The 25607-nt window shown below is 44.4% G+C and overlaps 1 protein-coding gene across 1 annotated transcript in view; it reads right to left on the reverse strand.

Annotated features, from left to right (window-relative positions):
- The window catches only part of NID2 (nidogen 2), an 84174-nt gene that overhangs the window by 42162 nt on the left and 16405 nt on the right, over nt 1-25607 (reverse strand). Inside the window, exons 4-8 of the mRNA XM_069596180.1 lie at nt 24641-25326; nt 13962-14111; nt 13289-13534; nt 11831-12031; nt 10303-10533 (exon numbers count right to left, since the gene is read on the reverse strand). Of these exons, the coding sequence (XP_069452281.1) occupies nt 10303-10533; nt 11831-12031; nt 13289-13534; nt 13962-14111; nt 24641-25326 (1514 nt within the window). The remainder of the gene's footprint in view (nt 1-10302; nt 10534-11830; nt 12032-13288; nt 13535-13961; nt 14112-24640; nt 25327-25607) is intronic.

Genomic DNA, 25607 nt, shown 5'->3' on the forward strand with positions numbered 1-25607 from the left:
TGGTAAAGAATCTGCCTGCCAATGCAGGAGACATAGAAGACCCAGGTTCAGTCCCTGGGTTAGGAAGATCCCCTGGAGAAGGGAATGGCAATCCATTCCAGTATTCTTGCCTGGAGAGCCCCACGGACAGAGGAGTCTGGCAGGCTACAGTCATGAGGTTGCAAAGAGCCGGACATGACTGAAGCAACTGAGCATGCACACATGCGTGCAATCAAAGACATCCTAGGTGCCTCATTACTAATTCTAATACTAATAACATTAGCAGTATTTTCACCACTTCCTAGCAGGCCTACACAACTACACCCCAGCAAACCCTCTCAACACACCACTTTGTATCAAACCAGAGTGATATTTTCTATTTGCAATTCTACAGCCAATTCCTAATAAATTACGAGTACTGACCCTAATCTTTTCAGTTTTAATTCTAGTATTTATCCCAATGTCTCACATATCCAAATAATGAAGTGTAATGTTTCAACCTCTCGGTCAACATGTATTTTGAGTACTAGTAACAGAACTGTAACACTGACATGATTTAGAGGACAACCTATAGAGCACCCCTTCATTATTATCCAACAATTAGCATTCATATATTTCTTTTTAATTCTAGAACAATGCCAGTATGGCTTCCCAGGTGGTGCTAGTGGTGAAGAATCCACCAGCAATGTAGGAGACCTGGGTTCAATCACTGCGTCAGGAGGATCCCCTGAGGAGGGCACAGCAACCCACTCCAGTATCCTTGCCTGGAGAATTCCACGGACAGAGGAGCCTGGCTGGTTACAGTCACACAGAGTTGGACGCGACTGAAGAGACTTAGCATGCATGCACACACATAATGCCAGTAACTAGCATCATTGAAAATAACCTCCTAAAATGAAGAGTCTTTGTAGTATATCTATATAAACCAGAAAAGGAGAATAATACGTCTCCCTAAGACTCAAGGAAGCAGCTCCAGCTCCACCATCAGCACCCAAGCTGAAATTCTATTTAAACTAGTCCCTGAAGATTTGTTATGGGATATTTATAAGATTTACATTTACTAAGTATCATCTCAGTGTTAAAATAACCTCTTTTTACCATAAATTTCTATGTACTTCATGCATAACACGTATTACCACATTAATAAGTACAAATACATATTATACATAATATACTACATGTATAATTGTTATTTACCCTATCTTATAAGCATGCACATGAACCTACTGATAGTATATAATACACTATACATAAATTCATTATTTACTCCATGCTTAAAAGCATATATGTTATATTATTACATGGTACATATTATTGGGTGTACATAGTACATTAAGTCAAATCAATTCTAGTCAACATGTGCATCATATCCAATAGACCACAAGTTTAATCAGCAAGTCACATGAAATCATAAACCCCTCTTGGCTGGCGTCCCTCCTCTTGTTCCAGACCAATAACCTGGGGTGGTTTCTATTAATGTCTCAACTTCATCAGATATCTGGTTCTTTGGGACCTAAAATGACCTGCCCTTTCCTCTTAAATAAAACATCTTGATAGACTAATGACTAATCAGCCATGCTCACACATAACTTTGGTTTCATGCATTTGGTATATTTTTAATTTTTAAAGGCATGCTGTAAGTTGCTGTATAACACAGGGAGCCCAGCCTGGTGCTCTGTGATGACCCAGAAGGGTGGAATAGGGGGGCAGGGAGGGAGGCGATACACATACAATTATGGCTGATTTGCACTGTGGTACAGGAGAAACCAACATAACACTGTAAGGCAATTTTCCCCCAATTAAAAATAAATGGGAAAAAAACCCATAAAGGGATGCTGTGACTCAGTTATGGCCATCTGAGGCCTTAACACAGTCAAATAAACTGAACGTTAATTGAATATTATTAAATATTATTTACCAACATCAACTACAAGGTGTTACTCAGTCAATGGTCACAAAACAAGGAAATTGCACACATGTACATACATGTACAGACTGAACAGGTAAATGACCTATTTAACAAACTCCCCTCATTCCCCACTAAATCCCATGCTCTACAAGTCCTTAATGCCCTGTCAAACCCCCCAAACAGGGCAGAGACATATAAATACATAGAATTTAATCTATCCAACAATGTAATGTGCAAAATAAAATAGACCTAGAAAATAAGCATTAATCATACCGAAGAACTGCTTACATATTTACTATTTATATAGACAGATATCTCCCAAGATCCATCAACCATTTTAATAAAAAGTTTAACACTAAATTTAGCATAAATCACACAAAACATTATATACATGTTACTTCACTATACAAACACAACTTGTCAATGTAGCTTAAAACCTAAAGCAATGCACTGAAAATGCCTAGATAAGTTTATCAATTCCATAAACACATAGGTTTGCTCCCAGCCTTTCTATTAGTTTTTTTTTTAATTGAAAGATAACTGCTTTACAATATTGTGTTGGTTTCTGCCATACATCAACATGAATCAGCCACAGGTATACATATGTCCCCTCCCTCTTGAATTTCCCTCCCACCTCCCACCCCTCTAGGTTGCCACAGAGCCCCAGTTTGAGCTCCCTGCATCATACAGCAAATTCCCACTGGTTATCTATTTTACACATGGTAATATAAATGTTGCCATGCTATGCTCTCCATTCATCCCACCCTCTCCATCCCTGCTGTCCATCAGTCTGTTCTCTGCATCCACATCTCCATAAAACTACATATGCAATCATCCACATCCAATGAGAAGGCCCTCTAAATCACTAAGATTTAAAGGAGCCGGCATCAAGCACACTAACAGTAGTAGTTCATAACGTCTTGCTTAACCACACCCCCATGGAAGCAGTAGGAATAAAAATAAAGCCATAAAGAAAAGTTCAACTAAGTTATATTAACTAGGGTTGGTAAATTCCATGACAGCCACCAAGATCATATGCTTAACTCAAACTAATAGAAATTTAGTGTAAAACATGTTAAAGAGTAATATAAAGTTAAATTTCAATTAAACTGTAAAAAGCCATAGCTAAATAAAAATAGACTATGAAAGTGACTAGTATTTCCTGACGACATGACAACTAAGACCCAAACTGGGATTAGATATCCCACTATGCTTGGCCCTAAATCCAAATAATTATAACAACAAAATTATTCACCAGAGTACTACTAGCAACAACTCAAAACTCAAAGGACTTGGCTATGCCTCACAAGCCTCTAGAGGAGCCTGTTCTATAATCGATAAACCCCACCAACCCTTGCTAATTCAGTCTATCTACCACTGTCTCTAGCAAACCCTAAGAAAGGAAAAAAAGCATAATTGTCACAAATAAAAATGTTAGGTCAAGGTATAACTGATGGGGTGGAAAGAAGTGGGCTGTATTTTCTATCTCAAGAATATATTTCTCACTACATGAAAGTTTTTATGAAAACTAAAAACCAAAGGACGATTTAGTAGTAAATTAAGAATAGAATGCTTGAGTTTCCCTGTTGGTCCAGTGGTTAAGAATCCGTCTGCCAATGCAGGGGACATGGGTTTGATCCCTGGTCCAGGGAGATCCCATATGCCTCAGGACAACCAAGACTGCGTGCCACAACTAGGAGCTCACGTGCTGCAACTACGCAAGCCCATGTGCCTAGAGCCTGTGCTCTGCACCAAGAGAAGACACTGCAAAGAGAAGCCCAAGCACAGCAATTAGACAGTAGCCCCAGCTCGCCACAACCAGAGAACGCCTGCGCAGCAATGAAGACCCAGTGCAGCCAAAAGTAGATATTTGCTTTTTAAAGAAAACAGAATGCTTAATAGAATAAGGCCATGGAGCACGCATACACTGCCCATCACCTTCCCCAAGCACTGTAATAAACACCAAGTATATGAGAAGAGACAAATCAGAACAAAGTAAGTATACTGCAAAGTGTGCTCAAGTAAGTCAAAACATGGCTTGAAGAAAAGCATCTAGTTTATACTGGGAAGATTTCATAATTTATGAATACTTTGAACTAAGTCAAGCCAAACCCCCACAAGTTTTACTAATATAAGCAAATTAAATAAAACATCCACTCAACATTTAAAGTATAGGGGACAGAAATTCAAAATATCTTCTGGCACTATAGAGAAAGTACAGTAAGAGAATAATGAAAGAAACATTAAAAGTAACAAAGAGAAAAGTTTACCCCTTGTATATTTTGCATAATCATTTAACTAGCAAACATTAACAAAAAGAAGTTAAATATCCTGAAACCAGAAGAGCTACTTATGAACAAACTCATCTATGTAGCAAAATAAGATATATAAGTAGAGGTGACAAGTCTAACGAGCCTAGTAATAGCTGGTTCTCCAGGAAAAGAATTTTAGTTCAACTTTTTAAATTACCAGAAAATTTAAAACCTTAATGTATTTTTAAATGTTAATATAAAAAGGTTAGATTTTAGACATGGACACAACCTTATCTAGAGGTTAAAAACACCACCACATTGGCTTAAAGGCAGCCACCAATTAAGAAAGCATTCAAGCTCAATAACTTTATCTTCATACCAATAATAAGCAAACTGACTCCTAGCTTTATACTGGACTAATCTATTGACCAATAAGGGCAACAGTGTTAATATGATGATGGAAGTAAAAGTCACTCAGTCATATCCAACTCTCTGTGACCCCATGGACTGTAGCCTGCCAGGCTCCCCTGTCCATGGAATTCTCCAAGCCAGAATACTGGAGCGGGTAGCTGGTTCCCTCCCTTCTGCAGGAGATCTTCCTAACCCAGGGATGAAACCCAGGTCTCCTGCATTGCAGGCAAATTCTTTACCAGCTGAGCTAGGAAGCCCAAGAATAGTGGTGTGGGTAGCCTATCCCTTCCCCAGCGGATGTTCCTGACCCAAGAATTGAACTGGGGTCTCCTGCATTACAGGTAGATTCTTTTGTTTTTAAATTAATTTTAATTGGAGGTAATTTCTTTACAATATTGTGGTGGTTTTTGCCACACATCGACACGAATCACCTGTGGGTGCACATGTGTCTCCCCATCCTGAACCCCCCTCACCTCCTGCCCCACCCCATCCCTCTGGGCTGTCCCAGAGCACCGGCTTTGAGTGCCCTGCTTCATGCATTGAACTTGCACTGGCCATCTGTTTCACATATGGTAATATACACGCTTCAATGTTATTCTCTCAAATCATCCTACCTTCGCCTTCTCCCACACAGTCCAAAAGTCTGTTCTTTACAATTGTGTCTCTTTGGTTGCCCTGCATATAGGATTGTCATTACCGTCTTTCTAAATTCCATATATATGCATTAATATGGGCTTCCCTGATAGCTCAGTTGATAAAGAATCCACCTGCAATGCAGGAGACCCTGGTTTGATTCCTGGGTCAGGAAGATCCACTGAAGAAGGGATAGGCTACCCATTCCAATATTCTTGGGCTTCCCTTGTGGCTAAGCAGGTAAAGAATCTGCCTGCAATGCGGGAGACCTGGGTTTGATCCCTGGGTTGGGAAGATCCCCTGGAGAAGGGAAAGGCTACCCACTCCAGTATTCTGGCCTGGAGAATTCCATGGACTATACAGTCCATGGGGTCGCAAAGAGTTGGACATGATTTTCACTTCATGCATTAATATACTATATTGGTGTTTCTCTTTCTGACTTACTTCACTCTGTATAATAGGCTCCAGTTTCACCCACCTCATTAGAACTGGCTCAAATGTATTTGTTTTTATACATGAGTAATATTCCATTGTGTATATGTACCACAACTTCTTTATCCATTCATCTACCGATGGACATCTAGGTTGCTTCCATGTCCTAGCTACTGTGAACAGTGTGCAGGTGGATTCTTTACCAGATGAGATACCAGGGAAGCCCTCAATAACTTTATCTTAATACCAATAATAGGCAAATCAACTCCTAGCTTTATGCTGAACTAATGTATTGACCAATAGAGGCAACAATGTTAATATGAGTAACTAGAAATATTTCTTACATAAACTTATATCAGTAACTAATAATATACTGACACATGCATGCATGCTGTCCCGTCAGTCGTGTCCAACTCTGCAACTCTATGGACTGTAGCCCGCCAGGCTCCTCTGTCTGCGGGACTCTCCAGGCAAGAATAGTGGAGTGGGTTGCCATGCCCTCCTCCAGGGGATCTTCCTGATGCAGAGCTCAAACCATAGTCTCCTGTGTCTCCTGCATTGGCACGTGGGTTCTTTACCACTAATGTCACCTGGGAAGCCCAATATACTGCTAATTAACAGCAAATAAACACAACTCAAGATTATTCAGTAATTATGCTATTAATCCAACGCAGGCAGGCACTCAAGGAAAGATTTTTAAAAAGTAAAAGGAACATAGCAAACAAAAACACATCACCTCTAGCACAACTAGTATTAGAGGCCCTGCCCGCCCAGTGACAACTGGTAAACAGCCATGGTGTCCTGACTGTACAGAGGTACCATAATCATTTGTTCTCTAAATAAGGACTTGTATGAATGGCCACATGAGGGTTTAACTGTTTCTTACTTTCAATCAGTGAAACTGGCCTCCACGTGAAGAGGCAGCAATAGCAAAATAAAACAAGACCCTTTGGAGCTTTAATTAACTAACTCCCGAGAAAACTAACTAAACCACTAAGGGATAACAAATTTTTATATGGGTTGACATTTTTGGTTGGAGTGTCCCCAGAGAATAAAAATATCTCCAAATGACTAAAGTCTAGACTTACTAGTCAAAATATTATTCCTTATTGATCCAAAAATTGATCAACAGAACAAGCTACCCTAGGAATAACAGTGCAATCCTATTCTAGAGTTCATATTAACAAAAGGTCTATGACCTCAATGTTGGATCAGGACACCCCAATGGTGTAACTGCTATTAAAAATGTGTTTGTGTCATCCCCATGCACCAGCCCCAAGCATGCTGCATCCTGCGTCAGACATAGACTGGCGATTCAATTCACATGATAGTATACATGTTAGAATGTCATTCTCCCAAATCATCCCACCCTCTCCCTCTCCCTCTGAGTCCAAAAGTCCGTTATACACATCTGTGTCTCTTTCCCTGTCTTGCATACAGGGTCGTCATTGCCATCTTCCTAAATTCCATATATATGTGTTAGTATACTGTATTGGTATTTTTCTTTCTGGCTTACTTCACTCTGTATAATCGGCTCCAGTTTCATCCATCTCATCAGAACTGATTCAAATGAATTCTTTTTAACGGCTGAGTAATACTCCATTGTGTATATGTACCACAGCTTTCTTATCCATTCATCTGCTGATGGACATCTAGGTTGTTTCCATGTCCTGGCTATTATAAACAGTGCTGCGATGAACATTGGGGTACATGTGTCTCTTTCAATTCTGGTTTCCTCGGTGTGTATGCCCAGAAGTGGGATTGCTGGGTCATAAGGTAGTTCTATTTGCAATTTTTTAAGGAATCTCCACACTGTTCTCCATAGTGGCTGTACTAGTTTGCATTCCCACCAACAGTGTAGGAGGGTTCCCTTTTCTCCACACCCTCTCCAGCATTTATTGCACCAATACAGTATACTAACACATATATATGGAATTTAGGAAGATGGCAATGATGACCCTGTATGCAAGACAGGGAAAGAGACACAGATGTGTATAATGGACTTTTGGACTCAGAGGGAGAGGGAGAGGGTGGGATGATTTGGGAGAATGACATTCTAACATGTATACTATCATGTGAATTGAATCGCCAGTCTATGTCTGACGCAGGATGCAGCATGCTTGGGGCTGGTGCATGGGGATGACCCAGAAAGATGTTATGGGGAGGGAGGTGGGAGGGGGGTTCATGTTTGGGAATGCATGTAAGAATTAAAGATTTTAAAATGTAAAAAATAAAAAACTAAAAATAAAAAAAAACAAAAACAAAAGCGGAGAAAAAATAAAATAAAATAAAATAAAATAAAATAGACAACCAAAAAAAATAAATAAATAAATAAATAAATAAAAATAAAAAATAAAAAAAATAAAAATGTGTTTGTTCAACAATTAAAGTCCTACATGATCTGAGTTCAGACCAGAGTAATCAAGGTTGTTTTCTATTATATAGTTCTTCCAGCATGAAAAGACAAAGAGAAATAATGCCCACTTGAAAAAACTGCCATATACACACACACATATATAACCAATTAATGATGTAATTTAATATATACAAAATATCACCCAAGAACAAAGTTTATTAAGGTGACAGAATCTGGTAATTGTGTAAAACTTAATCCTTTATAACCAGAGGTTCAAATCCTTTCCCTAACAAATGTTTATAATCAACATCTTAATATTCATCATCTCTATTCTTTTAGCTGTGACATTTCTCACATTAATTTAGCCAAAAATCTTAGGTTATATGCAACTTCCAAAGAGACCAAATATTGTCAGACCATACAGCCTATTACAACCTATTGTTGACACAGTCGAATTAGTTATTAAAGAACTGCTATTCCTTAAGGAACCAGCTACATCTTCCATTTCTATACCAGTCCTAACTTTAACCCTAGCCCTAATCATATGAATTGCTCTACCCATACATTATCCCCTCATTAATATAAATCTAGGGGTAATATTTATACTAGCTATGCCAAGCCTAGGTCTATATTCCATCTTATGATCCAGATGGGCTTCCAACTCAAAATATACATTAATCAGAGCCTTATGCGCAGTACACAATTTCATATGAAGTAACACTAGCAATTATTCTTCTATCAATCCTTTTAATAAATGGATCTTTAACCCTCTCAACCCTCATCACAAGAACATTTATGAATAATCTTCCTATCACGACCCCTAGCTATAATCAATTTATTTATTTCCACTCTAGCAGAAATTAACTGAGCCTGAGCCCCCTTTGACCTAACTGAAGGAGAATCTACACTCGCATTGGGTTTCAATGTAGAATATGCAGCAGGCACATTGGATATATTTTTCTAAGCAGAATATGCCAACATTATTATAATAAATACTCTCACAATAATCCTCTTTCTAGAATATTCCACAACCCCCACATACCAGAACTACATACAACCAACTTTATTATAAAACACTATCCACAATTTCTTTGCTATGAACTAAAGCATCCTACCCTCGATTCCCATATGATCAACTAACATACCTACTCTGAAAAAACTTCCCACCACTAACATTGGCTCCCATGCCTATGACACATCTCACTACCTATTATAACATCAAGCATCACCCTCCACAAATGTAAGAAATGTATGACAGGGACTTCCCTGGTAGTCCAGTGGTTAAGAGTCTGCCTGCCAATGCAGGGATCACAGGTTCAACATCTGGTCCAGGAACTAAGATCGCCCATGGCCTAGGGCAGCCAAGCACATGCAGTGCAACCACTGAGCCCAGGCACTCTGGAGCCCATGCTCCTCAACAGGAGAAGCCACCAAACGAGCAGCTCATGCACAGCAACCAGAGAAAGCCCGCCCACAGCAACAGACTCAGTGTAGCCAAAAATAAACAGGAAAAATAAAGGCAAAAAGATTCTTTAAAAAGAAGTCTGGTATAAGTTACTTTGCTAGAGTAAGTAACAGAGGTTTAAACCCTCATATGTCTAGAGTCATAGAAATTGAACCTGCCCTTAAGAATTCAAAATTCTTTGTGTTACCATATTACACTATATTCTATAGTAATGTCAGTTAAATAAGCTATCAAGCCCATTCTCTGAAAATGTTAGTTTATATCCTTCCTGTACTAATAAAGGCCATCATCTTTATCATCATCCTAACAATCATTATCTCCAGGGCTGTAACTGCAATGACCAGCCCCCACTGACTACTTATCTGCATCCAATTCAGGCACTGGATCTTTGTCCCACCTTGATTTGGTGAAATCCTTATCACCCTTTAACTAGCTTAAATGTCACTTCCTTGGGGACATCTTCCCTGAAATTCCCAACTAGGCTCACAGCACCCTGTGCTTATCACTATCATAACAAATATTTGTCAGCATCATTCTCCCTCCTAACTTGGCCACGCCTTGATCACAGGTGTGTCCCCAACACAGATGTGTGCACACAATTGGGTGTTACAACAAACCAGCCTCATGTATAATGCTCTATTCCCGATCTTGGCAGGGACACTATCTAAAAGCCCCATTTCTACCTCTGTCTCCACCTCAAGGACAGGATCCTGCTTTATTCATCCTTACAACCCAGCACCTAACAGAGCCTGGCACTCAGTTACCCTTAGTAACCTGTGTAAATCGTTCTGAGGCACTAAAAAGGAATGAAGAGAGAGGTTCAATCTAATTTTTGCCCAGTAAGAACAGAAAAGGGAAACCATACCTTCAACGGGGCCAATTTGATTGGTCACGGCGAATCTGAGCACTTTTTCTTCATCCGAGTACAAGGCAAAGACCCGGTCAACATTTAGCTGCTGGGTGACGGGGACGGCCCAGTGTCTAGGGGCATGCCTGCACACCTGGTAAGTGATGTTCTGGTGGATGCGGTAGGACTGTGTTTGGTTGATGGCACCAGACATGAGAGAGTAGGTTCTGGTACTTGTGGAGGTCACAGCTGCAACAGACATCATTCAGTCAAACAAGAAAATTTGCAAATATTAAAAACAGAGGTTTTTTTATGTGGGTTGAGTTTCTTGGCACAGTTTTTATGTAGTTGCTGGAGTATGTCCCCCTCAGAAGTTCCTGAGTTTAAACGGGAACCTGTGAGGCAACCTCAAGAACCGGAGTAAAAGTAAAACCAAAGCGCTGAGGGCAGGAGATATAAACCCTGCGGTCACTATTCACAAAGCATCCACTATGTTATCTGCCAGCCATTCCCAGCACTCTATATGCACTGCCTCATTTACTCCTCACAGTAGCCAGTAAGGTGGACCCTGTCATCTTGTAAGGAGAGCCTTACAGAGGTTACGGAGTAGTTAAGAAGTGCTACACAAGGCTGGTAGCACAGAGTGGTAACTGGAATTCAAGTTGGCCTGACTCTACTTCCCAAGTTTTCAGCCAATCCATCCATCAGTGCACAGAAAAGAAGCTTTCCAACACCTTGCACTCAAGTCTGAAGGCTTCTGGGGAAAGGAAGTGTGGGAGAGCGTCTTTTATCTCCATCTGAATGCAGAGCAGGGAGGCCTGACAGTTTTCTGGCCATCAGTCACCCTGTGCCCAGGCCAGGTCTCTGCTGCCCATTCTCTTCCCTATGCCTTTTGCCTGATTTCATCATAGAAGAAGCAAAGGCACAATCAAAACCCTTGTGCTGCAGGACAGGAGCTGAGATCGGGGCAGCATCTTGAAAGCAGGTGGTGTTTTACAGAACACATCACACTTAACATGTCACCCAAGTAAGGCAGAAAGAAAGCGGGTTATTATTCTCGAGATGAGCAAACAGGCTCTCTGATGTAAGTGGCCTTCTTTCCCAAATTCTTTAGACACATTATGACAAAAATTCCTATCTTCTGACTCCAAATTTAACAGTAGTTTTACAACACTGCAGCTCCAAACAAGGTTAGAGAACAAGTATAAAGTCCAATAATCAGTACTTTTCCATGGTCCAGAGAGGACGAGAGTTAAAAACCATACATAATTATACCATCCCTTCCCACTCTGCAGACAAGGTTGTAACTGATTATGTTATTACTTGCAAGTACTGGGTAGGGATGTTGATATCCTTGTGTTACCACAGCCAGCACCTTTCTCACACTAACAAAATAACAAGAATAATCAAACCAATGTTGAACTCATTTCATGGGCCACGCACTGTTCTAAGGACCTTCCATGCAGTCACTCACATCAGCTTCATAACTCTCTTGTGAGATGTGTACCATCCCCATTTAACAGATGTGAGAACTGGCGGCATGCACCTGAGTCTGCGTGGTGGTAGAGTTCCTTGTAGGGAGCCATGTGGGCGGAGAAGTTTGCCGGGATGTAAGGCACCTGGCCTTGAATGTTGGTCTTAATGCTCAAGTAGTTCTCTGGGTCCAGCCCCTCAGCAGTTTGAGTGATTCGAACCCTCTCCTCTCCTGGGTAGAAAGTAACTTCCACATCATGGATAAAGGTAGCACCTGGAGTGTAAAATAAAAATTCAGCCCAAGAGTGAAAAGAAGCATTGTATCTTTCAGCAATAATCACCACTGCATACTTCCACTTCCCAATTTCTGCTGCTGTTGGAGACAGTACCTAAGGAGATCTGATAACCAGGATAAAGTACTATCAGCTGTTGATTTCATGAGTTTCCCCAAACTTTCTGTTCAAGAGTGTGGTTCCATCCTATCCCATTTCACACTGCTTCTCTTTGTAGGAACTTGTTTTCTGTTAAAAATAAACCCCTATGAACATCCTCGTTCTCTTTCTAAGGCTGCCAGACTTAGCAAAACCAAACAAAACTCCCCAGGACACCCATTTATATTTGAATTTCAGATGAATAAAAAAACAGATTTTTAGTATAAGTTATGTCCCATACAATATTTGCGGCATACTTACAGAAATTATTCAAATTAATCATTGTTTATCTGAAATTCAAATGTAACTAGGTATACTATATTTTATTTATCTACTTTTGACTCAAAGTTTTATCAAACCTTGATTAAAAGCAAGACCCTACAAATAGCTATTGAGCTCTATAGCTGGAGGTGGGCAAAGAACTTTTCTCTCACACTTTACGTGTAATAAAGATAAATCCACTGGGGAACAAGATGTACTGAGGTGAGAAGCCAGGATGTATTCTCTACACACTTGCTATTAAAGGGTGGGCCTCAGACCAGAATTATCTCCTGGAAGCTCACTAGGAAAACAGGATCCCAGATACCCCTGGCCCCCCTTCTCTGTACCTTTCTCCTCCCCCTACTTAATCAGAACCTACCCTTTCCTGAGGCCCCAGGGGATGTGCATGTGGGTTAAAGTCTAAGGAGTGCTGTCTATACCATTATAGGTACAGGTCATCAAGGGACAAGGAGGAAAGGCACCCTTCCCCATGAAGTGAAATCACCTCCAGGTGCCCTAGAATTTTCACGTGCATCCCAATTTGACAGATATGTGCATGACAACTCAGTTACATGGGGTGTGACACACAGGCTTCAACAAATGGGGTAAGAGACCATGAATGATCCCAATGGAGTCATCCTGCTTCTCAGAACAACCTGGAAAGCATTTAGAAGGAATCATGGGGTCTTAAAAACAGTCCTGCAAGGCCAAACCATCCCCCACTACCTTGGACAGAACATGCCCACCCGTGTGGCTCTGGAGCAAGTGAATCCTCTTCCACTGAGTGGAAACCCAAGCTTCCAAGCCACCAAAGCAGCAGTGACCATGGTCTTGCTCACCTGTGAGGCTGAAGCCGTTCTCCCAGCCTGGTTTTTCTAATGCAAAGAGCCAGCCAAACAGACCTCCGATCGGCGTGAGTGGGAGAAGGGCCTGGGCAGCAGGCTGCGGGATGTGGCTGATGGCCGTGTAGGCTCTGCCGTCGTTGCCCACCACGTAAGCGTGCAGATCCACGTCGGTGAAGTGCACGGGTGTATGGCCCACGAGGAGGTGCCCACTCACCTTCCCATTGACTCGATGAGGTGCCCCTGAGAGATAGCATACCCTGTCAACCTTGACCATCATCCAAGCGCACAGATAAAGCCACCCACCAACTCCCCAGTCTCCATCTTCAGCCCTTTTCCCAACTCCTTAACACCCCACTGGCCATCTAGGTACCAGACAAACCTGCCTTCCATCTCTCTCCTCCCATCCTCCCTCTCTCCCATCCACTTTGACTCTAACGCACTAGCAAAATGGGAGGAAACATTTCTGGTTAATCCTCAAATTGGGAAATCAGCTCAAACGTGTTCATTCCTCAGATATTTATGGGGCACCTGCAAGTTGCTAGCACTTTGATTCAAACAGTAGTGACACAATGTCCACAAGCAGAACTCATGGTGGCCGCTAGAAACAGCAAGTGGCAGGAACAGACCCAGAGCAGCCCCCTGCCCCAATCAAGCCATCACCCCTCACCTTCAGGTAGACAGTGCTTCCCATTCCCGTAAAACCTGGACTGGCAGTGGCAGCAGAAACCCGTGGCGTAGTCAGTGCAGAAGGCATGCCGGGAGCAGCGCTCGTGGTTGTGTTCACAGGTCTCCTTGTTGGCAGCATTGTATGTGAAGACTGGAAAGTAAAACAAACTTGCATGAAAAGGACTAAGTGATTCTGGCGTCGTGGCTGCCAAGCTTCATCGTGGACACAGCATCTGCTCCATAAAATCCATTTAGAGCGTAATAAACAAATGCAGTTTCGATGTTTAAGAGACAGGGATGACATTCAATGCAGGGGGAATGAACTTGCTTGGTCTTCTGGCAAGAAGCACTGCTGACTGCTTGCATCTGGTCTCCCTACAGAGCTGGTGAGCACGGATGAGGCTGAGACCCTCTGTGTGGGGATAGGAAAGCCAGCCAGGAAGTAGGTCTTAGGCTGAACTGTACAAAACGGCCATTTTCTGGGTCAAAAAATGGCCAAAGGTCAGCAATTTTATATGGTTCTAACTACTAGCAATGAGTTTCTGAGAGGATGACGAAAGAGAAAAACTAACAAATGCAGTCTTATGTCTAACCATTCTTCTCTTCTTTTTGGTAACCCTGAACTTGAGAGAGAATAACCTATAGCTTGTTTTACTACCCAGGGGAAAAAAAAAAGTTTTTCTGAAAGAGAAGAAGGGTGTTAAAGAAAGAACACACATACACACACACCCCCTAAAGAACGCGCATGGAGAGGCAGGTCGAGATGGAGGAGGAGCAGCAGGGAACCTAGGCGTGAAAAGTTCTGGGCCTTCGCAGGGTTTCTTGTGGTGGGTGTGACCCAAGAGAGATGTCTGGGCAGTAGTGGAGAGCCTGGGCACAGGCACCCCTCTCTAGGAAGCCATGTGGCCCCAGGTAAATTCAACGCTCCAGTAGCTGTCCCTTCCATCTCCTGCTTATTCTGCCCATTAAGAAAAGAAAAAGGACCATTTGTGCTGCCAAGAAAGAAACGAACTGGAGCAGATTCCATTGTCACTATAGCAAATGGCCACGGAGCTGGGGTGTGGCCAGGGGGGCTGGCAGACAAGAGAAGCCTTTCTCCGGACACTGGGGACGATGCCAGTCCCGAGCATGGCCACCAGGAGGCAGAGCGGCTGTGCACACCTCTGCCGCCGCATCCCCTGGAGCAGGACTTGGGCGGAGACTCCCCCAGCGGACTGAGGAGGGAAGACGGCGCAGAATCCAGGACTAGACTCCGGAGCTGCTGTGAGGAACACGGATAACCTGCTCTTTGGAAAAACTGAGTGGCAGCTGCATTCCAGGACTAGGTCTGAAAAGGAGGAAATGGGAAGGGGAGGAAGAAATGGAAAAACCAATACTGACCCAGTATTCCAGAAGAGAACAGAAGACAAAACTGGGGGGCGGTAGGGGGAGGGGGCACCACCATAGAAGCTAACAGTGGGGCCGGCATAAAGACTTGTACCAGCAAGTGAGGATACAGCCAAGTGAACATCGAAACAGTGCCTGATAAATCCCAGGTACTTTAAATGCCAGGAACTTAATTTGTTCAGTTTGCGCAAGAGCAGGGACTTTTTTCAAATTCCTATATGCAGATAAACAAGTTTTGGCACAGATCAAACTGACTCTCCTAAAGTCACACAGGTGACCAACGTGGGATTTGAACCCAGAGACACTTGCTCCAGATTCTTAACAGCTGCACCTGACCACCAGCTGGTGGGGCCCAAGGACGTCTATCCTGAGAACCAGGCAAAGGAGCTGGTCAGGTAACCAGCGTTAATCAACATAGGCTTCGACCAGTAGAGTCTGAGTCACACTTCATGTATCAGACGGAATGCGAGAAGACAGCAGAGATCCCCCAGAGGGCTCTCTCCCTGACAGGAAAGCACAGAGAAGAGAACTGAGCAGCAGCAGCCACTTCTGGACAGTGTTTCCAGGTTCCTTTGAGAAAGCAGAGAGCTGAGGGTTGGCAGGACAGACGATCTTGACTCAAGTGGAATATCTGACTGGGAACAGAAAATAAAGTTGGTGAATCAAGATTTGGTACTGGGCCTTGAGCACATGGCTGAGAAATTCCAGCTCGTTAAAAATAGAAAACTAGGCATCACTCTGAACATTTGGGAAAAAATAAGAACAGGAAGCTGACACAAAACTCAATGCAGAAAAATAAGACATAATAAAAAAGATTGTAAAAGGTGGCTATGAGGAAAAAACTATGCATCATTATTTACCATTGGTTTAATAAGAAAGAGGGGAGGAAAGCCCAGTCCGAGTAAAAATAAATGAATGTAACTTGTCAAAATCTCCTATTCCTCCAGCTCAGAAAGTCATGACTAAAGTGTTAAGAAGCGGCCCCTGGAAGGACTGGCACACGTGTGAGTGTGTTCATGGCCTCAACTGCCATCAGGACCCTCCTCTCCTGGAGCATAAGGGAACTGGGTGGCAAAGCATCCACGTCAGACACTCAACAGCAGCCTGGCTCAGATGGCTCCACGGAAACCACAGAGATGTCGAGTCTGTTCCTTCCTCTCCAAAATCAGGATGACCCCCCCCACACACACACACATACCCCTCATCACCAGAAATCACACTGTTTCTCAGCATACTTCTGGATGCAAAGGTGAAAAGGTAATCTGATGCAGGACTAAAGGGTAGTCATCTTCAGGAAATTCAGGTTAAAAAACTTGGTATAGATGAACCTATTTCCAGGGCAGGAATAGAGACGCAGATGAGAGAAGAGGTATGTGGACACAGGGGGAAGGGTAGGAGGGATGAATTGGGAGATTGGGATTGACACAGATACACTACCATGCGTAAAACAGATAGCTAGCGGGAACCTGCTGTAAAGCCCAGGGAGCTCAGCTCGGTTCGCTGTGATGACCTAGAGGGGTGGGATGCGGGTGGAGGGAGGCCCAAAGAGGGAGGAGATTTATATGTGTGTGTGTGTGTGTGTGTGTGGCTGTTTCACGTCATTGTACCGCAGAAACTAATGTTGCAAAGTGTTCGTATTCCAATTTTCAAAAACACAGTTCTGCCATCACATTAATAAATGATGGGTTTGTATTCAGTTCAGTTGCTCAGTCGTGTCCGACTCTGTGACCCCACTCTTTGAGCCTGCCAGACTCCTCTGTCCATGAAATTCTCCAGGCAAGAATACTGGAGTGGGTTGCCAGTTCCTTCTCCAGGGGATCTTCCTTACCTAGGGATTGAACCCATGTCTCCTGGATTGCAGGCAGATTCTTCACCATCTGAGCCACTAGGGAAGTCCTACAGATGTGTAGAGTTGGGTTAATTGAACTAAACTACTAGGTGGAGGCATAGCTACGCTATGGGTAAAAAGAGAGGCTTGGCAGTGTAGCCAGCAACATACAAATGCAACTGTGCCAAAGTTTAAAAGTTTATGGGCACACTGTCTGCATGTTTCCGACAAAAAATAAGTTAGGCCCCCATGAAAGTCTGTTACATGACTGACTATAATTATAATGGGTTAGCTACTGGTAGGCTGGTTTGGGGATCTTTTAAAACTGTGTATGTAGAGGGGAGGGGAGCTGCATGCTCAGGATGGGACTTGCTGAGCCAGGAATACAAGCTGTGCTTTCCAGACCGTGCAGGCCACACCAGGGGGAACGTGGGTATGCTCGTGGTCAGAGGAACATCCAGTTCCTTTTCTGTACCTGCCTCCATGTGCAGATGAGCACATGTAATACTGGCAGTGTCAACCTAGGTGAAAGGCAAAGGCTACCATTTTCTTTCAGTAATTCAAACAAGTATTTACCAAGAACTCCCTATGCACCTGGCCCTGGAGTAGGAACTGAGGATACAGCAGGGAACAAGAGAAACAAAAATTCCTGTCCTGGACTTCCCTGGTGGCACAGTAGATGGAAATCCGCCTGCCTTGCAGGGGCCATGGGTTCAATACCTGGTCCGGGAAGAGTCCACATGCCTCGGAACAGCTAAGCCCGTGCACCACAGCTACTGAAGCCTTCGTGCTCTAGAGAGCCGGTGCTCTGCAGCAAGAGAAGACACTAGCAATGAGAACCCTGCACACTGCAACCAAGACTAGTTCCCCCATGCTGCAAACAGAGAACGCCCTCGTGCAGCAACAAAGACCCAGCGTGGCCAGAAATAAATTTAATTAAAAAAAAAATAATTTCCTGTCCTGAAGCTTATATCCCCCTCCCTAGACAACAGTCAACAGACAGGTAAATTATTTGGCATGAGGGATAATATCCAGAGCTATGCAGAAACTTAAGTCGGGGAGGGACGGGAGGGCGAAGGTGACTCTGGGCAGAGGCCTGGAGGAGAGGAGGATGAGTGAGGGCAGGCACCCCCTGGCAGGCAGGCAGGCAGGCATGTGGGAGAAACAGGGGCAGGGAGAGGGGATAAGGCCGGAGAAGTAGCTCTGGCCACTTCCTGTCAGGCCTGGAAGGTCGAGGGGAGGATCTGGGTTTTAGTCTGAGCGAGGTGGGAAGCTGCTGGAGGGTTTGGAGCAGACGGGTGATGCTGTGTGGTGGGGAAAGGGGCGGTGGCTTGGTCGTCGGAGGTGCTCATGGAGGGGCTGGAGAAGGGACCAGATCTGGAGTGCTGTGAGGTGGAGCTGATGGACTGGACAGAGGGAGAACAGGAGGAGGAGTCGGGGGTAAGGCAGAGAGAGGGGAGGCGGGTGGGGAGGAGAAGAGGAGCAAGAAAGGGCTCCACAGGGATGTTCATTTCCTGACGTGGGAACTGGAAGCCTGGAGCGGCCACTTACTGGAGGAGGTCTGTGGGAGGTCAGTTCTGGCAGCACCTTTGAGGCGCCTGGGAAGCTCCACTCTGGCTCTGACAGGTACTTACATCTTCAGCATGGTGCCAGGATGAGGGAACGCTGCCTTCCTTCCTATGAATTCTGGGAACTGCTGCATCAGAATCACCTGGGATCCCAACTAAAAATGCAAATTCCTAGGGCACACCTTTGACCTACCAATTCAGACTCAGTGGGCGGATCCCGAGTCTGCACCGTAGCCACTCCTGGGGTCTCTTATGCCCATGGATGACAATGGTCAGCATATTTGCAAACCGTCCCTTTCTGAGTTGGAGAATGCGGTTTCATGTAGTGAATGAATTTCATCTGACCAATTAATTAGCAGCTCCTGGGGTGGGTGGGTTTCAGGGAATGCTTTAGCATTCACTCCTGCCCTGGCTGAGAAGCAGGACGCTGCGCTGGATGGCCCACTTAGGCTAAGTCTCCAAGTGTGGCACGTGAAAATCCTTAATGGAGGAAACCAGGTGCCCAGGACCCAGGTCTTTATCCGGGCAAGAAAAGCCAGACTTCTGGCCAATGTACTTCTCAAACTTCTATGGGAACTGCAGGTAGATTCAAGGATGCTGAACCCCATGGAGGTGGGGAATCAGTGTCTGAATCCCAGATGGATGAGATGTGCAGTGAGTACCTTTTCTTTCTCAGTGGTCATTTCTATGCCTCTTTATCTCACAGTTGTAAATGTGTTTTCACACACTTCTTCCTGTTCCACAAAGACTATGTGATCTTCTGGCTCTAAATCCCACACTCCTTCCCTCATATCAGCAATACTCAATTGAAGTGGACTTCAGAATCACTAGGGACCTGGCTTAAACAGGCAGATTCTGGGTCAGAAGGTGGAGGAGGGGTGTGGAATCAGCATTTTAAACCAGGGCCATGAAAGAAAGAGCCACAAGTGGACTAGAGCCACACTTCAAGAAATCTAGCTTTCATCCCACAGATTCCTCTCTCCCAAATTTTACCCACTGGGCAGGCTTCACTCCAGACGCTCTGGGGGCCCACGTTCTGCCTGGCGGCTCCTGTCACAAGGGAGGGACAAGTCTGCTGGCAACTAGGACCTCACAGGAGGGTGGAGGGCAGCCAGGTCTGAATAGGCTCAGTTTGCAGCAGTTTTGTTAAATGAGGTTAGACAATTGCTAAAAGAATCTCCGTATGAGGATTTAAAAAACGTCATTTCTTTTTTTTTTTTTTTTCGTTAAATGTTTTTTCACTCTTTTCCTATCCTTAACGGAAAGAAAAAATGAGGGTGGAGTCACGGGGCTATATCAGGAAAAAGAAAGAGAGGCGCTGCCAGGGCACTTGAGACTTGTCCTAACTGGGAGATTTTCACACAAATGGAAAACTCGTCCTCTGCACTTATTCTGATCCATCCTTCAGTCTTCATTTCTCCAAAGATCTTTAAGCACTCATCTTCAGCCTTGGCCCAGCCACGTGGAAGACCGGCAGGCTCCAGGGTACAGACCAGATTCACCGTGCAAACGGGGACCAAGGGCTTTCCTGAGCTGGCCCTGCCTCTGGCAACTGGGCTGACCTTTCTTTAACAGCTCTTCCTGCTACCTCAAGATAAAGAACCTACATTTTTCACTGCAGGACAGAGTTTTTCTAAGTTTCCCACCTCACAGCATAATAGACGAATTAAGAAAAACCACATCCAGCTTTATAATGAAAAACAGTAGCAGGCTTTTCCCTCCAGTGTTCATTTGTTTTTGGTGTATATGTATGGTACATAGTGAAGCTGGCTGGGCAAACAGGTATTAGGACCCTGTTTTTTGTTGAGGGGAGGGTTACATCTGACCCTCGAAGGCTCTCCCTTAAGGTGTCTTCAGCGGTATGGGCGACCCTCTTGTTCACATTCCCTTAGCAACCTGGGGGTGCCCCCCACCCCTGGAGAGGGGCTTTTGTGTCTGGAAGGCTGGGTTGGGCAGCAGAGCCTGTTTGAGTTCATCCCAGGGTAGAAGCTACTTGAGACACATCCCTAAGGCCTTTCCCAAGGCCAGAAGCCACAGGGAAACCCTATTCACATCTTGGGCCTTCCCTGCATGACTGCCATCCAAGTACAATCAACAGGATCGCAGGCCAGAGTGAGAACGCCTGAGGGTGCTGAAAGCCAGGTGTCGCCTTTCCAATTCATCATGCAGACTGAGGTCAAATTAAGCTCCTCATTGCACCACCTGGGCAGGTAGGTTTCAGAATCTTAAGAATCTCTATGGCCCCTGTGAATCAAGCTCGTCCCTGCTGCCCACAATACTGGCTCCAGGCAGCAAAAGCCTTGCTGGCAGCTGCCTCTTACACCTACCCTCTATAACTCTCCTCTCTCTCCCCATTTCCACCTTATAACCTCCACTCTTGTCACTCCCTGTCCAGAATATGCCCCAGTTTCTCTCTCCCAAAACTGAGGCCTTGACCTCAAGACCTGGCTCAAGTCCTCCTTCTCCAGGAAGACGTCCCTGACACACCACAGGTGGATCTGCCCTGCATGGTGCTTGCTCTAACCTTCCATGGCTCTGCTGCAGTCCTGGCCTGCCTCTTACCCCAACAAATCATTCAGTACTTCAGGCTTCCGTCTCCTTCTCTGCACTGTGGGAAGGATCTACTGTGCAGGGCAATTCTGAGGATTAACTGCGCTAGTGGCATCCAAGCAAAGTTCCCGCTCAGAGTCCAAGTGGACACCCAATAAATATGAGTGAAGACTTCCACTAGTGCCCTGATCAGAGGAGGGTCAGGTAATTTTTGGTTTGACAACAAGTTTCCAGAGTTGCTTGGAGAAACAATACCCCTGAAACAGAGAAAGTTTGTGCAGCCAATTTACTGCTAGTTTTATGGTCTACAAAAAGATAAAGAAAACAATAAGCTTGAGGCTAGAACTAGAGTGAAATTGGGACATTCTTGCCTGGTGTGGACATGATCTAAAAAGAATCTAGATTTCTCAACAAAAACTCTATAAAAATAAAAAAATTTTTTTCCTTAGGGACTAAAGAGAAGGGAAATCTATTTAATTTCTTGGTTTAGCAAGTTAACCACTATGAAACTTAAAGGCGAAAGTAAAATCTACTGGGCCTGGTGCTTCCATGCCCAATTTTAATTCTTGCAACTCTTCGATGAGGTCCCAGGCGGCGCTAGTGGTAAAGAACCTGCCTGCCAATGCAGGCGATATTAGACTTAGGTTCGACCCCTGAGTTGGAAAGATCCCCTGGAGAAGGGCACAGCAACCCACTCCAGTATTCCTACCTGGAGAATCCCACGCACAGAACTGGGCCACAGTCCACAGGGTCGCAAAGAGCTAGACACAACTGAAGCAACGTAGTACACACAGCACACAAACATTATCTCTGCTTCACAGCTGAAGAAAATGAGACTCCAACAGAGCAAATGTCTTATCCTAAACCACATAACAGAGCTGGAAATCAAACTCAAGTCCATTGAAAACCAAAATCCACACTCCTCCACTCCATCATTAGAAAAAGCTGGCAACGTGGCTCAAGGCTGGCATTTTAGCAGGCAGTGTTCAACGTGAGTCTTGCCCACCCCATCCACTAACTTTCCCAGAGGGAGTCCACTTTTGCCTGATAGACTTGGGGGATGCTAATGTTTTGTTTGAAAAAGCAAACTTCACTACCAAGAAAAACCAAGTAATTAATAACTGCATGGTTCTATACAGTCAGCCCTCTGGTGTCCACAAGTTCAGCAACTGCATATTCAAGAAGCTGAGGATTCTGTGCTGTGTTTAAGATCCACGGTTAGAGGAACCCACAGCTGGGGGAGCTGAGGTTGTAGAACCAGGGATCCGAAGGGCTGACTGAGGGCCTTGAGCATACAGATTTTGGTTTCTGCATGGGAAGAGGGGGTCCTGGAATAAGTTCCCCGAGGATACTGAGTCTTCCTAAAGCCTGAGATGAAATCAGAGGTTCAACTATTTTTCATTTCTGCTTTCAAGTTTTAAAGCTTTCTCTCTCTGCTAATATGGTGGCTGATTTTTCTTTTTTCAAAGTTCAAAAACGTATAGATTTTTCCCCCTAAATGTCTCATTGTATTACCCAGATGTTTCAAACGCATGTTGCCATTTCCGAGATGTCAGGGGTAGGCGTTATCTAGCAGCTGGTAAATATCATAGTTCATGCCCGACGAGAGTTATGGCTGCTGCCTCTGTTCTCTATGGCCAGTTCCCTTGGCCTCCTACAGTTACGCCGCTTCTCTCAGCCCCTCACAGCTCAAAACAGGGCGTGCAGCCCGTTCTTAACCCTTTAACAAATCACTCTAGGGATCTGCTTTCTAATATTCCAAGCTCTTCTCAGGGCAGGAAGTCACAACCCACAAATGAAAAGACCACTTTGGAGCATATCTTTACCTCAAAATCTCTTTGGTCAACAGAAACCAACACAATATTGTAAGCAATTATCGTCCAGTTAAAAATAAATATTTTTTTAAAAAAACAAAAAAACAAGTCTTTGATACTTGGCTTTATATTTTCTTTAGATATATGTCACTTATGCTGAAAATTCAGGAGACTAGACTAAAAAGGTGTGAAGGTTCTGAAGCCTCCCCATAAAATTTGCATCTCTCTCTTGAGAGAAAGGCAGTCCTTAGGCACAAATTAAAGCACAAGTACTTAACAAGCCCACTCTTCCTTCTCTACCACCCCACCCCCATTCCCACTGCTTTAAATCCTCTATAATTAGTAAAAGCAGCCACCACTTATTAAGATCTAACTAGTACAGACACTAACCTAAGACCTTCATTATCTCTTTCAATCCTCTCAACAAATTTAGGAGAAACTAGAGGTTTGGGGTTACATGAAACCAGCATGACAGCCAAGATTCAACCCTAAGTCTGACACCAATGTTCTCCTTGTCATCATTACCCAGCGTCACCACAGTCACGAAATAGTTTCATCCCCCCACCTCGCAAAAGAAGCGCTTCTTCAAGCAAATTCCTGCAGGTCAGGGGCCACTGCAGAACCACCTGAAAGACCTTTTGCTAGGTCAACCTGTTTTACCGTAAAAAGTATGGGAAACAGGAAAGGTGAAGAAAAAACACAAAGGTTCTAAAGAATGCTTTCACCTCTGACCTCTTTCCTCCTGTCAGAGGTCAGATGAGCAGTCCCTGGAACAAATGGGATAAATCTGTGGCCAGTTTCCCATTCAGGTGTTCACATAAAGCTGACCTGACAAGTCTCGCCTTCAAGAGAAGGCGACATGGGCTCCGTGTCTATATTAATTAACCGAGGCCTCCCCTGGGCATTTCTCTGCTGGCCCCTCACTCTGGTCAGTGAGTCATGAAATGAGGACAAGGCTCCAGGGAGCTGAATAGCACAGCTGCACAGCCGTGAACCAGAAATGACAAGACACAGGTGGTTCGAAGTTTTCTCCCCAGGGGTCCCCTCTCCCACACACTCCACCACCATGTCCCTAACTGAGGGGAGCACTGAGGTCATCCCATTATGGAAGAAGAATCTGGAATGTTCATCCCAGCCAGAACAACTCATCACTTGAAACTAAAGCCCGAAGCCCTCTATCACCATAATATGTGTGAGGCCTCAAAAACGCTTTACCTTTGTTGAACTTTCAGACTAAAATACTTCATTCCACTTGAGAGCGTAGCTGGCACGAGCAACCCCCAGTTTTTCCCCACGTGCTTCAAGAAGCCCCTTTTTTTTAAAAAAATATTATTAATGGTCAACAGATTCCAAACAGAATTTGCCTGCCAAGATTTCTTTGGCAACGAAAAGATACTTGGGTTTTAAAAATAAGTCCCCAGCTTCTTTTTGCTAAACTCTTCATCTACACGCTTGAAAGAAAATTCATGAGTCTCTGCAAGACCAGCATTTTTTTTCAATGAATTCTTAGCACCCACGGTTCAAATCCACTTACCCTCAGTGTTGGAGCTGATGTCGTCCTCCACCCCGACCACTTGCCTCCGGTGACCCAGGTGCGGGGCGTGGTCGGGCCCAGGGTAGTTGGGAAGGGCCGCCTCTCCTCCGGGATGGGCTGGAAGAGCATCCTGGTCCGCTGGCCCGGCTCCTCCCTCTAGGGAGGGCGGCGGGGCTTCCCCGGGAGGAGCAGGTGACTCTCCTTCAGTCTCTGGAGGAGCAGGGACTCTGGTCCCTGGCTGTTGAGAAGACTCGACTCGCTGTTTTAAATCCGGGGCATTGGTCTCCCCCTGAGGTCTCCTCTCTTCGGCGTGAGGGTCCAAGGGGGAAGCTTCTGTTTCAGGCCCACCCCGAGATGCTGAACGTGGCACAGGGGAGGCCAGGTCAGAATCTGGAGCAGAGATCCTACCTCCTAAAGAAACATCGATTGCGCTGTGGCCATTTGATGCCTCCGCTGGCTCACTAGGCGGGTATTCGATTTCCTCCTCATTCTCATCATATTCATCCAAAGTGTCCTGAGTGTAGTCATCCTCCAGGGCCACGGCATGGCTGAAGGACTGTCCCAGAGGGGCCCAAGGACGGGCTTTGGAAAGGACTCCTCCAACGGTCGCTGGCCTGACGTTGTCCAACGGGGAAGTGCTGCCTATGTGAAAAGCCCACACTCCAGGAATGCCCAGGTTGCTGTGTCTAAATAGAAAGGAAAAAAGATATTGTAGCATACGTGTCCACCCACCACCTTCTTACAAAGGTGAGCAATTTATTTGAAAACTGAAAGACTATTCAGATCAGATTAAGTTTTCACTGGCAGGAAACCAAACAAAACCAGACTTACACGATAACTGAAAAGCATTATATTGGAATTTTGATGCAAACAATCTCTTATTAAACAATGGGTTTCAAAGGCCATATGCCTACTGCCGGACACTCAAAGCAGAATTCTGTACTACTTGTTTTATCTAAATGGCTAT

This window comes from Ovis canadensis, chromosome 7 (genome assembly GCF_042477335.2).
Source record: "Ovis canadensis isolate MfBH-ARS-UI-01 breed Bighorn chromosome 7, ARS-UI_OviCan_v2, whole genome shotgun sequence".
Taxonomy (NCBI): Eukaryota; Metazoa; Chordata; class Mammalia; order Artiodactyla; family Bovidae; genus Ovis; species Ovis canadensis.